Below are 12,992 nucleotides of genomic sequence, written 5' to 3'. Positions count from 1 at the left end.
TGCAGTAGAAATAAAGCTCCCCAGAGTTTAGTATGCTGATAGCCAGACTGGCAAGTTGTAGGAACTGTAAAAAGTCCCTACATGTCCAAATACCCCTAATGCCACACAAAACAGTTATGCCCTCTGCTTTGAACTTTGAACTTTATGCCGTGTGGTATAACTCCCTCCTAATGCATTTTAAGCAAGGCTGTGTACAATGTACAGTATGAACAGTGAACAGTCTCAAAATAATTTGTAGTAATTTTCAAAAATGGTCAATAAATAGAATCATGGTTCATTTGTGGCTCATTCTCCCTTCCTCCCTTCCTTTCTTTATTTTCCTATTTCACTGTCCCCTTTAACACAGTTATGCAACATCATGCTGACTAGGTGGGCGGGTATTTGGGGAGATATAAGTAGGGATAGTTTGGACCGCTCCCTTCACAACTGCAGCTCAGTTAAGAGGGAAACCATGGCTAAGGTTGGACTCCTTCATTTGGCAGCTTGCTGCATCATTGCTGTGGGGTTTGTTGAAAGTAAAGAGCCATGCAGTAAGTATATTGTGTCGCCAACTTGTCTGATTTTGTTGATTTTCATGGTTAAATATAAAGGGGCGTCACCACCAGCCAATCTTGCGGGGCCTTCAGCCCCGAATGTTTTGCGAATGTGTCTTGCAAAGTTGACTGACAAAGATAACAATTATTCAGATCGTGCATTGAGACATATTTATCAAGCTAAGCAGGACATGGGTGTCCTCTCACTCTCCTTCATGCAGCAGAACTAACTTCAACATAGCATAGGCTACTATATCTGTGTGTGTGTGTGTGTGTGTGTGTGTGTGTGGCTACTATAATACTTAGGCGTAAACAAAGGAGCTTAGGAACCTAGGATATTAGAGTGTGCATGCACACGAAAGAGTGATCGAGTGAGAGAGAGAGAGAGTCATTGTTTGCGTTTCATATTGGTATAAGACAGTCATCAGGAAATCATAAAGGCATTAAGGACAAGGGAATGGTGGAGTCATGACAAGGGAATGGTGGAGTCATGCTGTTCTGCAAGTTCAGGTTTGGTATCCGCCTGCCCTGCTTATCATACAGTTTGGAGATGGTCTAGTGCTGCTGGCCTATAGGCTACTTACTTGATCTTTGTAGAAAGACTCACTAATCAAATTAGTGAGTATTTTATGATTTGTTATCCTTAAGATAAGTATAACATGAACCATATGATGCATCTTGCTATTTAAAATGCCACTCTGCTATGTGTGATATAGTTTGTTTTTAATAGCAAACAGAAATGTCAAAATAGCAACAGGCCATCACATCCTTTAATTGTCAAAATAATATTATCCATATTCAATCAATGTGGTGCAAATGAGGCCAATGAAGTCGGTTTGATGTTACAAACTTCTTTTACTTCTTTTGTCAGAGCCGCCACCACTAACAAGTGGGCAACTTTGGGTGGTAAGTATTTATTAGAAGGGCAAATTATAAAGAGAAAACAGTTGGCACAAATATGGATCTCTTGTTTCTCAGTCCTCCTTTTCTGACTCTGACCTCTCCCCCTCTGTTTCTCTCTCTCTCACTCACACACACACACACACACACACACACACACACACACACACACACACACACACACACACACACACACACAGACTGCTGCTAAAGGGATGCAAGCAGGAGGAGGCCAATTCAGCTATGACTCTCCAGGGAAACGACTCCGATTCGCAGACACCGAGGCACTGAAGAGGGCCAAATATCTAGATGTCCTGTTTCTGTTTGAAGAGGTAATGATGTACAGGTACACTGTACACTGGGAAAAAAAAGAATTGCTGGATTTACTTGATCATGATTCATGTACATTTGTCAAAAATGAGATAATGATGGTGAGTGAATGCTCTTCACATTTAGTGTAAGTTACTTCAATAATTTAGCTTCAAAACTCACTAAATACCATTCTCTTCCTGGTCTGAAATATTGAATTGTATAGGCGAAACCCTATAGGAGCCTGATACAAAATGCTCATTTAAAAGAAAAGTGGTCAGACGGATTTAGAGGCTTTTGCATCTGAACCCTTCATATACTTTCATTCTCCTGCAAAAATTGGAAACTATTTAGTAGGAGCTGTCAACACAGTTAAATGCTGTCATGATACAACAACAGCTGGATATTTATTTTGCTGTCCATGTTTCTCCCACATTTTGATCTCAAAGCACACGGGAATACCATTGAAAAACAGCATTTTATGCTACAAACTTTTGAGAGGTAGTGCAAAGTCATACATCTCAAAAACTGGCCATCTGTGTTAAAATGCAGAACGTTGACATTATATCAGTGGCATTAGACTGTCTAAAATGACAATAGTATCGCTCTAAGCGATACTGGGTAATGTCACTCCTGGGTAAAGTCACTCTTCTTCTTCACACTTCCCTACTCCCTCTCCATCCCTTCCGTTCAATTGCAACTCTCCTAAACGTGTATCTCGTCATTGATTTCCCGGAACAGTTTGTTAATGTTTTTATGGCCCAGGCTGTTTTTATTGCCGTTCTTGAAGCCTGCAATGTACAGAGACACTGTGTTGTTTTACTGTGTATTCAGGCCACAGACAGCTAGTGGATGGTGAGGAGATGTTTGCTGTAAGTGACAAAAAAATGTTTGAGCCTAAAAAACGTGTGACATCGCTTAGAGCCCCTTTAAAAGTAAGATCGTCCAAAAAATAGTTTGACAGGCTTTGTTCTCCTGGTGAATGCCATGTCTCTCCTCAGCGATCCTCAGGTCACGCCATTCTCTCTGTCTGTCTCTATTTGGGTCTCTCTCTCTCTCTCTCTCTCTCTCTCTCTCTCTCTCTCTCTCTCTCTCTCTCTCTGTGTGTTTAGGGCATTTTCTATGAGATCGACAAGAAATCCAGCACTTGCAAGAAAAGGCCTTTACAATCAACGCTTCAACCTATGGAGATCCAACCAAACATGACAGACTTTGGAAACATGTACCTGGGCAGCAAGGTGGACAGTGGACAGGGCCTCAACATGAACAACTGGGTGATGATGGTACCGCAACTTGGTGAGTGAATCCATGACTAAGCAAACAATGATTCGGATAGAGAAGGAATGAGAGAGTCAGTGAGGGAATCACAGAAGAGTGTGTGTTTTGTACTCACAGTCCACAAAGCTAGAGTTTGAATTACACCACGACCATCAGGGGCGGTCGACTGCATGCATTAGAAGGCAGTTTTTTCTTTTCAACTCAAATTTCAAGAGTGTAATAATACACTTCCGGCTTACAGGCAGATAAACTGACAAGGTTCAGCTGGAAACACATGAATATGCTGCAGTGAAGAATTGCATGCTATTACAACTTTGAAATTCTGACTGCTAAACACGCTATTTTTACACAGACTGAGAGGGATAGTAGCCTAATGCTTCTATGTTATACAGACAGAATGGGGTGGGTGGGGGTGACTTTCTGCAGGTTGGGATGTCTGTTTGCGAGCAGATTTGCGTTGATACTGTGAGGTGAAGCGTTACTATTGGCGATGGTCATGTCTCTTTGTGTGTGATCCACAGGTCCCTTTACAGTCACTGTAAGCCCTGTTGGCTGCCTCACACTTAGTTCTGTGCTGTTCACTCAGTCAAAGGACCTGCTGATGTTTAGGTGAGTAGATCTACCTTTTAATTTATATTTATATTTAATGGAGATCACATTTCATACAGTACAATATATTATTTAGCAGTGTTTTTTTTATTATTATTATTTGTTTATCGCTTTGATTGTCTCTCTCCAGTTTTCTTGAGGTTGTTAAAGAAGTGAAGGACCCACAGGTGTTTGTGCCTCCAACATTCTGTGATGGTGTGCCTTTGGAACCAGAAGGAAATACCCTTTTCGGGGTCTTCTTAAACCAAGTATAAATACATAATTCCAGTTTGGTTCACAGAATGTTTGCAGTGGGCTAAATCAGTGTAATAGCTTTGAGTGAAACATTTCATACTAATTGCTAATGCAAATAAATACAATATGCATTATGTTTATATATACATACATATCAAGCAGCACTGCCTGATACAACAATCTAGCACAGTTAAGTCTTTATCTACTGTACCACATTGTTAATAGAACTAGATGTACCGAAAAGCGGCACAAAATATGACCGCCACTCAGTCCTGCACATTCTCTCCGCATAAAATAAATCTCTCCATCTCCTACTCTTCCAACGTTTGTGTAAGTGAATGTGTGATTGCATGTGTGGTTTACTTTTGTGTATCTATGTGCTTCTCTGTGTATGTTCACTTGTGAGTGTGTGTGTGTGTGTGTGGGTAATGCTGTGTGTGTTCGTGTTTTTGTTTGTGTGTTTGTGTGTGCATGTGTGTGTATGTGCGTGTCTTCTTGCCTGCATGCATGTGTGTAGTTTATGTGTTTATGCATGTGTGTATTCACTTGTGAGTGTGGGCTGGGGTAATAGCGTGTGTGTGTGTGTGTGTGTGTGCGTGTGCGTGTGCGTGTGCGTGTGTGTCAGTCTCTGCGTGCGTGCCTGTGTGTGCATGTGCATGTGCGTGCGTGCGGACATTTTTAACAAGTGAGCAACCCAATAATAAAGATCTCATCATAAGATCCCATAGGCTCCTTGGTAAAATGTTTGCCTATCAAAACACTTCTTAATGCCACCATGTGAAAATGCTAAGCATCTGTTAGAGAATAAAAGAGTAGCTTATGCAAACCCTGATAATCACTTTGGTTCCTTGTTCTCTTCTCTGTTGTTCTTTGAACAGATACATGGATAGAGCCTACATCTGAAATTTTAAAAATACAATACACAGATGTTGTAGTAGGCCTAGTTCAACTATCTCTCCACACTCTGGAGTGATATCATTTAGCCAAATTTAGCCAATTTAGCCATTTTCAAAAGTGGTGACTGCACAGTAGCTGAATATTGCATAAACTAAAACCTAGCCTAAAAAAGCCTATATATAGGCCTATTTTTCCTACCATGTTTTCATACTTTCCTTGGCCTAAAGATTGTCATAAAATGAAGTGATTCGTGTAGACTATTTGTTTTAAAGTAGTTTGCTTTGGGCAAGATAACCATTTCCCGTGTTCCTACATCATACTGATGCATTCCAATAGATAGAAGGAGCAGGTGTTTATATTAACATGTTCACCTGACTCAACAGCGAACAGAATATAGGTAAAGCCTTATAGCCGATTTACAGACTATTGCAACAAAACTATCCGGGAAAGAGTCGAGTTCTTAGTCTATATAGGCTGGATTGGAGTGCGCTCAGGGTAGCCTACTATCACTTATCTGAGCAGCTTAGGCTACACTAGACCCTGCCTTACCGGAACTGACCTATAAGGACTACCACACACCGGTTGCTGTTTTCTGGGATCATGGCAATAGCTCACGTCGCAACGGAATATGTATTTTCTGACTTTTTATTAAAGGAACCTAATGAATCTAAGTACAAAGGGGTGCGGCTCGAACTGGCGGTAGATAAACTTGTCACGTTTATTGCGGTCGGTCTTCCTTTACTGCTCATATCCCTCGCTTTTGCTCAAGAGGTGTCGGTCGGTAAGTAATATGACATGCCAGTGAATGCCTGTGTGACTGTTTGGGATCCGTAGGCTGTAGCCTACCACGAAAATAGTGAATGAGAAAATTATAGCCTAGCCTATGGTGGTGGGAAAGCTTGAAAGAAGTCTAGCATATGCGTAATATGCAAAGAACTAGCCTATAACTGTCAAAAGTGGACTAAAACTGGCACCACCAGCATGCATACTGCTTTTGCTTTCTATTTTTAAATAATAGGCAGAACATAGGCTAGTCTAACATGCAATAAACGCGCAACTTCGTCGAGAATTGGCTGCCTAATTGTCTCGTTTTCTATTGCGTTGTCTGTGGTCCTTTGTTATACGAAACACAAAAATATGTTTCTAAAAAGCATGTCTGTCTTAGAAATAGCCTACTCAACACAATGGGCAGATACGTGTCTGTCTGACTGACAACGGCTAGACGCTCTTTGTCGTTAGGGAGCGCATCTGTTTCAATTCATTGTTTTCATGGGATGGTTTAAGTGGGCGAGCACTTGAGTCACATCGCCTAGAATGATGGTGTAACAGTCCTGAAATAATGAAGCCGGAGGATGAATCAGCGTGGCTTTGTTTGTCGCCGGCTTAAAGAACCTGATTCAGTTTATGTCCCTATTGGCGCAGAATAGCCCACTAAGTTACACATTTTATGTCGCATTTTCTTAAGTTGAGCACATTAAATGTAGACACCGTGCCACTGTTTCTGTCACACTCTTCTTATCGCGTCGCCATACGTTATTTGGTCCTTGTGTTTATCTGTAGCCTGCATGCGCCACTTGGTTCCCATAATGCATTACGGCAACAGTAGTTCAAGCTAGTTGTGGTGTGGTGCCCATGGAAGACCTGCCGTTCATCCTTTCCCTATTAAGTTAGGCAACTAGTTATTTGTTATTAGGCTATTGGGTTATTTTTCAGGATGTAATAGGTCAACAACTAGGTCAACAACATTCTACCTTAATTGCGCTTACAGGCTTGCACATAACGCTCACTTGTCTCTCACTGAATGCATTGTATTCACTCACATAGACAACGGGCTATTGTCTTGATAATACACTGTAAAAAAAGAAAGAGAAACGGGAAGGAAACTATGGTGGTCACTTTTTATGTATCGCTCTTAACAGGAACGCAGATAAGCTGTTTTGCACCAACCAACTTTTCGTGGCGCCAGGCATATTATGTAGACTCCTACTGCTGGGCGGCTGTGCAGGATCATCAACCAGAAGATGGGCCTAACAGCGCGCCCCTGTGGTTGCACAAGGTAGTATAGTCGGTCAATACATCCATCCAGTTCACCCATGCTATTCCCCCCCCCCCCCCCTCCGTTAACACTTGAACGCAGCGTTATAAGACCGATTGGCCATGTCATAAACATGTAATGAAAATGTCATAGCCTTACACAACATGAAGATTGATGCTTGACAATTCTATCACCATTATCACAGATCCAATTAAGAGCTCTCCTAATGTCTCTATACAGTATGTCATGTCAAGAAGACCTTTATGTCACATATTATTAAGCTTACATAACATGTCATGACCATTATCAGTTGCATAACTGAATCCAGATTGTTATGAAGTATTATTGTAGATTCTAACAGCATGCATCAATCATGAAATATGTTATTTAGCCTCGTGAGGAATAGCTCAACTCATGGTCCTTTGTGCCGCTGTGCCCTCCAGTTCTTCCCGTACATCTTGTTGCTGGTGGCGATCCTCATGTACGTGCCCGCCGTCTTCTGGCGCTTCACGGCAGCGCCACACCTCTCCTCAGACCTCAGCTTCATCATGGAGGAGCTGGATCGCGCCTACAACCGAGCCATCCGATTGGCCAAGAACTTGGCCTCCAGCCTAGAAGCCAAGGAGTCGTCAGAGGAGGATGCTTACGGGTAAGGACGAGCACTGGTGGTGTAGCAGGCAGCTCCACCGGACTGATAGTGACAATCCTGTTTTTAAAACCCTTACTTTGCGCTTTGCTTTCTTTACTCAGTCAGTCAGTCAGTCATGGTATGGCCACTGCAGACAGATGATGGACTGATTGAGTTGCGTGATTGAGTGATTGATGTTACACTGATTGCGTTTTGAAAGTTTGGTTAGAGATTGGACAAAAAGGATGTTAGTCATAAACAAATGTACGAATTGTTTTTTTTATGTTCAATCTTACTGCGAACGACGCACTTCAATACCGGCTTCTAGCCTTCAGCAATCAGACACCTGAACTCCTGAAGATTTGCAACTCTATTTAACTCTGAGCTGCAAAAAAATACCACCAGCATTGTGGTGTGACAATTAACGTTTCTCTTCTCTTCTATTGTTCTATTCTATTCTTCTGTTCTTCTCCTCCTCCCCATCTCCACCATGGTCATATCCTGGTCCATGTCCTGGTCATGCAGGGCTCCTGTGGTGTGGCAATTAACATTTCTCTTCTCTTCTATTCTTCTATTCTATTCTTCTGTTCTTCTCCTCCTCCCCATCTCCACCATGGTCATATCCTATATCATATATAGTCATGTTGATTTGTTGATTTGCTTTTTATTTCTCCTGTTTACATTGTTTACATTGTACTGTATGTTGTGTGTGGTGTCTTAAAGGAGTCATAGAACGCATTTTTTGACCATTACAAATTGATCTTTGAGCCTAAATAATGTCATATGTAAATTTGTGGGGCTGAAAACGCCCCAGGAGCACTGCTAGATCGCCTAATACAAGGTCATAAATAAGCCTTGCAATGAAACAGTTTGTTTTTCCCGCCCACTCAGCAAGTTCATGAATATTCAAATGAGATGCGCGCTGATTGGTCTATTGGCCGATATGTCCTGAAAGTTGATTGGCTCAATCCACCGGTCTGAAGCTAGAGCAAAGTGAAACTACGTTTACTGCTGGTAAATAAAGCCAAAGCCTTTGATAAAGCTATCAACAATGGATTTAAATAAGGAATACAGCCGTACATGTATAAACCGAGTCAGAAAAAGGTTCTGACGAAGATGAAGTGCAGCAGATTCCCCAACAGAATGAATGTGTTAGATTGGTAAGTTTTATCAGTACATTTCTTAGTATAGTAACTCTCCAAAGTTAGCTGTAATAACGCTAGCATTACAACGTCTCTGCCATAGACCACATATCTAGATACTAGCATCGTAAGAGCAGTTTAACAAGAATTATTAATCGATATGCAAATGAGAGGGGTGTATCTAAAGGGGGATGGGCGCCTATTACGTGTTATCTGAGCTCTGTTCAGATTGGAGCATTTCAACACGGCTGTTTCTATTTCCCAATTTGCATACGAAAGCAGGCGGGGGACGCGGTAAAGTCTTTGGTGTTGTCCTTTGGACACTGCTCGCAGCCTAAATTCAACAGGAACAAGATGAATGTGGTTTTGAATTCTAGGACTCCTTTAAGCTGCTGGGACCTTGAATTTCCCCTTGGGGATCAATAAAGTATCTATCTATCTATCTATCTATCTATCTATCTATCTATCTATCTATCTATCCTGGTCCATGTCCTGGTCATGCAGGGCTCTGGACCTGGCAGAGGGATGCTTCAAGTACCCTCTGGTGGAGCAGTACCTGAAGACCAAGCGCTTCTGCCGGACGCTGGTGCTGAAGTACGTGCTGTGCCGGGCGCTGACCCTGGTCACGCTGCTGCTGGCCTGCTTCTACCTGGGCTACTACATCCGCCTGGCGTCGGCCGAGCGCAGCGACGAGTTCGCCTGCGACATCCGCACGGGCGTGCTGCGCCACCACCGGGACGCCGGCGAGACCGAGACGACGCCGACGCCGCTGCCCGCCGCCGTGCAGTGCAAGCTGGTGGCCGTGGGCGTCTTCCGCCTGCTCAGCTACATCAACCTGGTGGTGTACGTGCTGCTGGTGCCCGTGGTGGCGTACGCCGCCGTGGCTCCCGCCAGACAGGGGGCGCTCTTCCTGCGGCCCTACGAGATGCTGCCCGCCTTCGGCTCGCTGGACCTCGCCACGTCCTTCTACGACGACCTCAGCCTCTACCTGCTCTTCCTGGAGGAGAACCTGAGCGAGCTCAAGTCGTACAAGTGTTTGCAGGTAAGATGCGAGTGAACCAGGTAAACAATGCTACAAGGCAAAGCACCATCGTGTAATTCTGCAGAGGTCTATGGAGTGTTATTGCTGAATAAACAGGTTCTTGCTGTTCCACTACTGGCCTCTGGGCTTGCATGCGTAACTTCCGTTGCTGAGGTCAGGGGGGCTCTGAGACTGCCCAGAGCATTGTACACATACATCATTCATTGTGACCTGTGTGTGGGGGTGTTTGTGGATCAGGGTGTGCAGTATGTGAGTGTTTTTACAATAGCGCTGTGTGCCTTTGTGTGTGTGTAGATAAGGATATTGCTTGTGTTTGTACCGTAACGTGTACTGTGTGTATGCAGGCACGCCGGTGGCACGGGGATACAGGGGATACGAAACCCCCAGTTTTGAAGAGACGACAATCGCCCCCCCTCACTTTTGATAAGGGAAAAAAAGCCGTACACGCCAAATAGTAGCCTACAGTATATGCTAGGCTAAATAAAACGTCCCATTAACAACATTACTGTACTAACCACAGTCATTTAGACTGCACAATCTCACCCTCACTCTGTTAGTAACAGCTGGGTATCTGAAATCTGATCAGTTTGTTTACTAACAACCATCATAAACTAAACCAGACCGCTTGGCTCTGTAGACCTCTGCCTCCTCATCCCGATGTTAGCTGTGATTACAGTTTTTTCCAATTGCTAACACACTAAAATGACATTCATAGCACAATTATTCAAACTGACACACAAAGAGCAACACATCCTCTTAAGTCTCCAAATGTCTAAACACATTTTCAGCTTTACACACATTTTGCAATGCAAAATGGCACTTTTTAATGCAAAATGGCACTTTTTGCATGCACTGAACACGGTTTTCTGCATAAGACACAATAATCTGACATAAAGTCACATGTTTGCAGTTTCAAAACAATGCCATCCATGATAACACATATGAGCTAATTGACCAATATGTGTGCCACCTAGCCAAACACCTCAATGCTTAATTTATACCACTTCCATCAGGACTAGCACTATGAAAAGACCACAGGTAAGGTAAGGCAAGGCAAGTTTATTTATATAGCACATTTTGTCCAGCAGGGCAACCCAATGTGCTTTACAAAGATAAAAACAATACAGTAAAACCATTGAACAACGAGCACCTTTTTTACAACAAAAATGGAAGACATTGCACTGATTGCAGGGAGAGAGAAGAGGGAGAGGGAGAGTGAGAATGAGAATGAGAGGGGAAGGGAGTCCAATAAATATACTTGCTGTGCATACACTGTAAAAATTAGAACTTGCCTTTTGTCCTGCAAACTAAGGTTTGTAAGTAAATATAACTAAAAAAATCAGGAAGACATGGTAAACTAGAAAAAAACAATTGATCCAACTTTTTTTGTAATTGCATCTTGCAAACTTGCAAAATTAAGTTGACTCAACTTAAATATTTAATTATATGTATCAGTGCAGTCTTCCCTGAAGTTATTTCAACTTATGAAATAAGCAAATGTATGTCTACTCAGTTTCATGAGTTAACACAACATAAAAAAAGAAGTCCAAGTTGTCCAAGTTATTTGTTTTTCACTGGGTTTTTAAGTTGGTTCAACTTGAAATATAAAAGTCAACTGATTTCACTAACTTTTCAAGTTGACAGTGAAGAACTAAACTAATCAAGTTAACTTAAAATTGTAAGTTATGGTCCTAACTAAAAAAAATGTTAGTTAGTTTAACTCAAATTTTCAAGGCAACCGGCTGCCTTGAATTTTTGAGTTGAAGGCATTGACTTATCTTTTTAAGAACTACAATGTTTTTCAAGTTCTGCCAACTAAGTATTTTTAATTCAAGTTACCGGAATTTTCAAGTCTGTAAAACTTACTATTTTGAGTTCAGATACCATCCCCTTAGGAATTATGGGCAAATGTTATTTTCTTGTTTATAATGTCTATTTTTTCTCATTACTGTTTATTGTGGCTTTTTTGGATGTGTATAACACAAATCAACTATTGAACAAAATGACTATGTGACAGATTTTCAGAGTTTTGTCAGGGTTACCATTGAGGAGAAGACCATTATCAAAATATAATGTCATTTTAGAAAGTAGACATATATTAATTGGAGTGCAATGCGAAATTGACTGCTTTCTCAATTTGCATTAATCTGGCTCCTTCACGGCATCACAAAGTCGGCCACTCAATGCTTTCTTGCATTATGTGTCTGCAGGTATGCTGCTAGAGAATGTATGCCCTATGACGGACAGACATTCTGGGTTCCTCCAATAATACTGTATATAGTGTTATTGGGGGCAAGGCTCTCTGAGGGCCCTCTGTCATTTCTGGGCCCTTGGAATCTTCCTAAACACCCACCCACTGGTGTTCCTGTATTCTTCCTGGGGTGGATTTCATTTTCTCCTTGTAGGGTTCTCTCTCTCTCTCCTTGTAGGGTTTTCTCCTTGTGTAGTTCTTGACCCTAACAAATTTATCATGAATTAATGTAAAAGCAGCAACTGCACTAGTTGCAATCAGGAGGTTCATAGTCACAATGATATCACTAAGAATGTGAATATCTGTTTGTGCCGCTAGCATATTCATTACTCTAAGCTCTATGCACAGGATTAAGTCATTGTGGATGGTCATCTACATGATGGTTTGTAGCAACAACAAACAATTACATGACAACATGACCAAAACAGTATGGCCTTTAGTGTCACAGTTACTTAGTTTTAGCTTTGCTTAGAATCTTATTTCAAGATTACATTTCAGTTGGAAACTATTTGTGATTTCTTTCAGAATATGTTGACTGGTGCTGTTGCATTCTGGGAACAAACACGTTATTAGGGGATGGTAATCTGAACTCAAAATAGTACATTTTTACAAACTTTCCAGTAAATTTCCAGTAACTTGAATTAAAAAAAATCAGTTGGCAGAACTTGAAAAACTTAGCTTACACAACTTAATAATTGTAGTTCTTCAAAACGTGCTAAGTTTAAGTTGATTGAACTCAAAAATTCTAGGCAGCCGGTTGCCTTGAAAATTTGAGTTGAACGAACTTTTTTTTTTTACAGTGTATGTTGCACTGACTTGTTTGGTGAAAAGAAAGTTTGAACAGCATGCATCTGTATCTGCAAATATTTATATGCACGTGAAGAACTTTATGCAATATTATGGCAAAGCATACTAAAGATAAGAGTGTTTTTCATTATGACCAACAGTGTGTATTTGGTTAGACAAAAATCTTGTGAAAGAATGAAGTGTGTGCCATGTGGTGCATAAGTTTGATTTTGGTAATGTAATATGCAGTTTTGGTTGCAGTGCTTCATTTTGCTGGGTAGATTGAGGTATTTTGCAATTTGGGGTGTGGTTTTGTGAATTGTGTGTGAATTTTCAAAATTGTGTGCG

The 12,992-nt window shown here is 41.5% G+C and overlaps 2 protein-coding genes across 2 annotated transcripts in view; both read left to right on the top strand.

Moving 5' to 3' along the window:
* The first annotated feature begins 410 nt into the window (after positions 1-410).
* On the top strand, positions 411-4,711 carry epd (ependymin). The gene is made up of 6 exons (XM_062536003.1): positions 411-530; positions 1,405-1,439; positions 1,634-1,765; positions 2,855-3,038; positions 3,542-3,629; positions 3,760-4,711. Exons 1-6 carry the CDS (start codon positions 452-454, stop codon positions 3,881-3,883), a joined length of 642 nt encoding a protein of 213 aa, XP_062391987.1. The 5' UTR covers positions 411-451; the 3' UTR covers positions 3,884-4,711.
* Positions 4,712-5,348: 637 nt separating this feature from the next.
* The window catches only part of LOC134079885 (pannexin-1-like), a 10,553-nt gene continuing 2,909 nt past the window's right edge, over positions 5,349-12,992 (top strand). Inside the window, exons 1-4 of the mRNA XM_062536002.1 lie at positions 5,349-5,541; positions 6,680-6,816; positions 7,239-7,444; positions 9,070-9,607. Of these exons, the coding sequence (XP_062391986.1) occupies positions 5,361-5,541; positions 6,680-6,816; positions 7,239-7,444; positions 9,070-9,607 (1,062 nt within the window). The 5' untranslated portion in view covers positions 5,349-5,360. The remainder of the gene's footprint in view (positions 5,542-6,679; positions 6,817-7,238; positions 7,445-9,069; positions 9,608-12,992) is intronic.

Source organism: Sardina pilchardus, chromosome 5 (assembly GCF_963854185.1).
Source record: "Sardina pilchardus chromosome 5, fSarPil1.1, whole genome shotgun sequence".
Classification (NCBI taxonomy): domain Eukaryota; kingdom Metazoa; phylum Chordata; class Actinopteri; order Clupeiformes; family Clupeidae; genus Sardina; species Sardina pilchardus.
This window is presented reverse-complemented; position numbering and strand designations above follow the sequence as displayed.

Coding starts and splice junctions, on each gene's coding strand:
- epd (XM_062536003.1), top strand. CDS start 452: ATGGCTAAGGTTGGACTCCTTCATTTGGCAGCTTGCTGCATCATTGCT. Junction 1,440..1,633: donor CAAGTGGGCAACTTTGGGTG/GTAAGTATTTAT, acceptor ACACACACACAG/ACTGCTGCTAAAGGGATGCA. Junction 3,630..3,759: donor AAGGACCTGCTGATGTTTAG/GTGAGTAGATCT, acceptor GTCTCTCTCCAG/TTTTCTTGAGGTTGTTAAAG.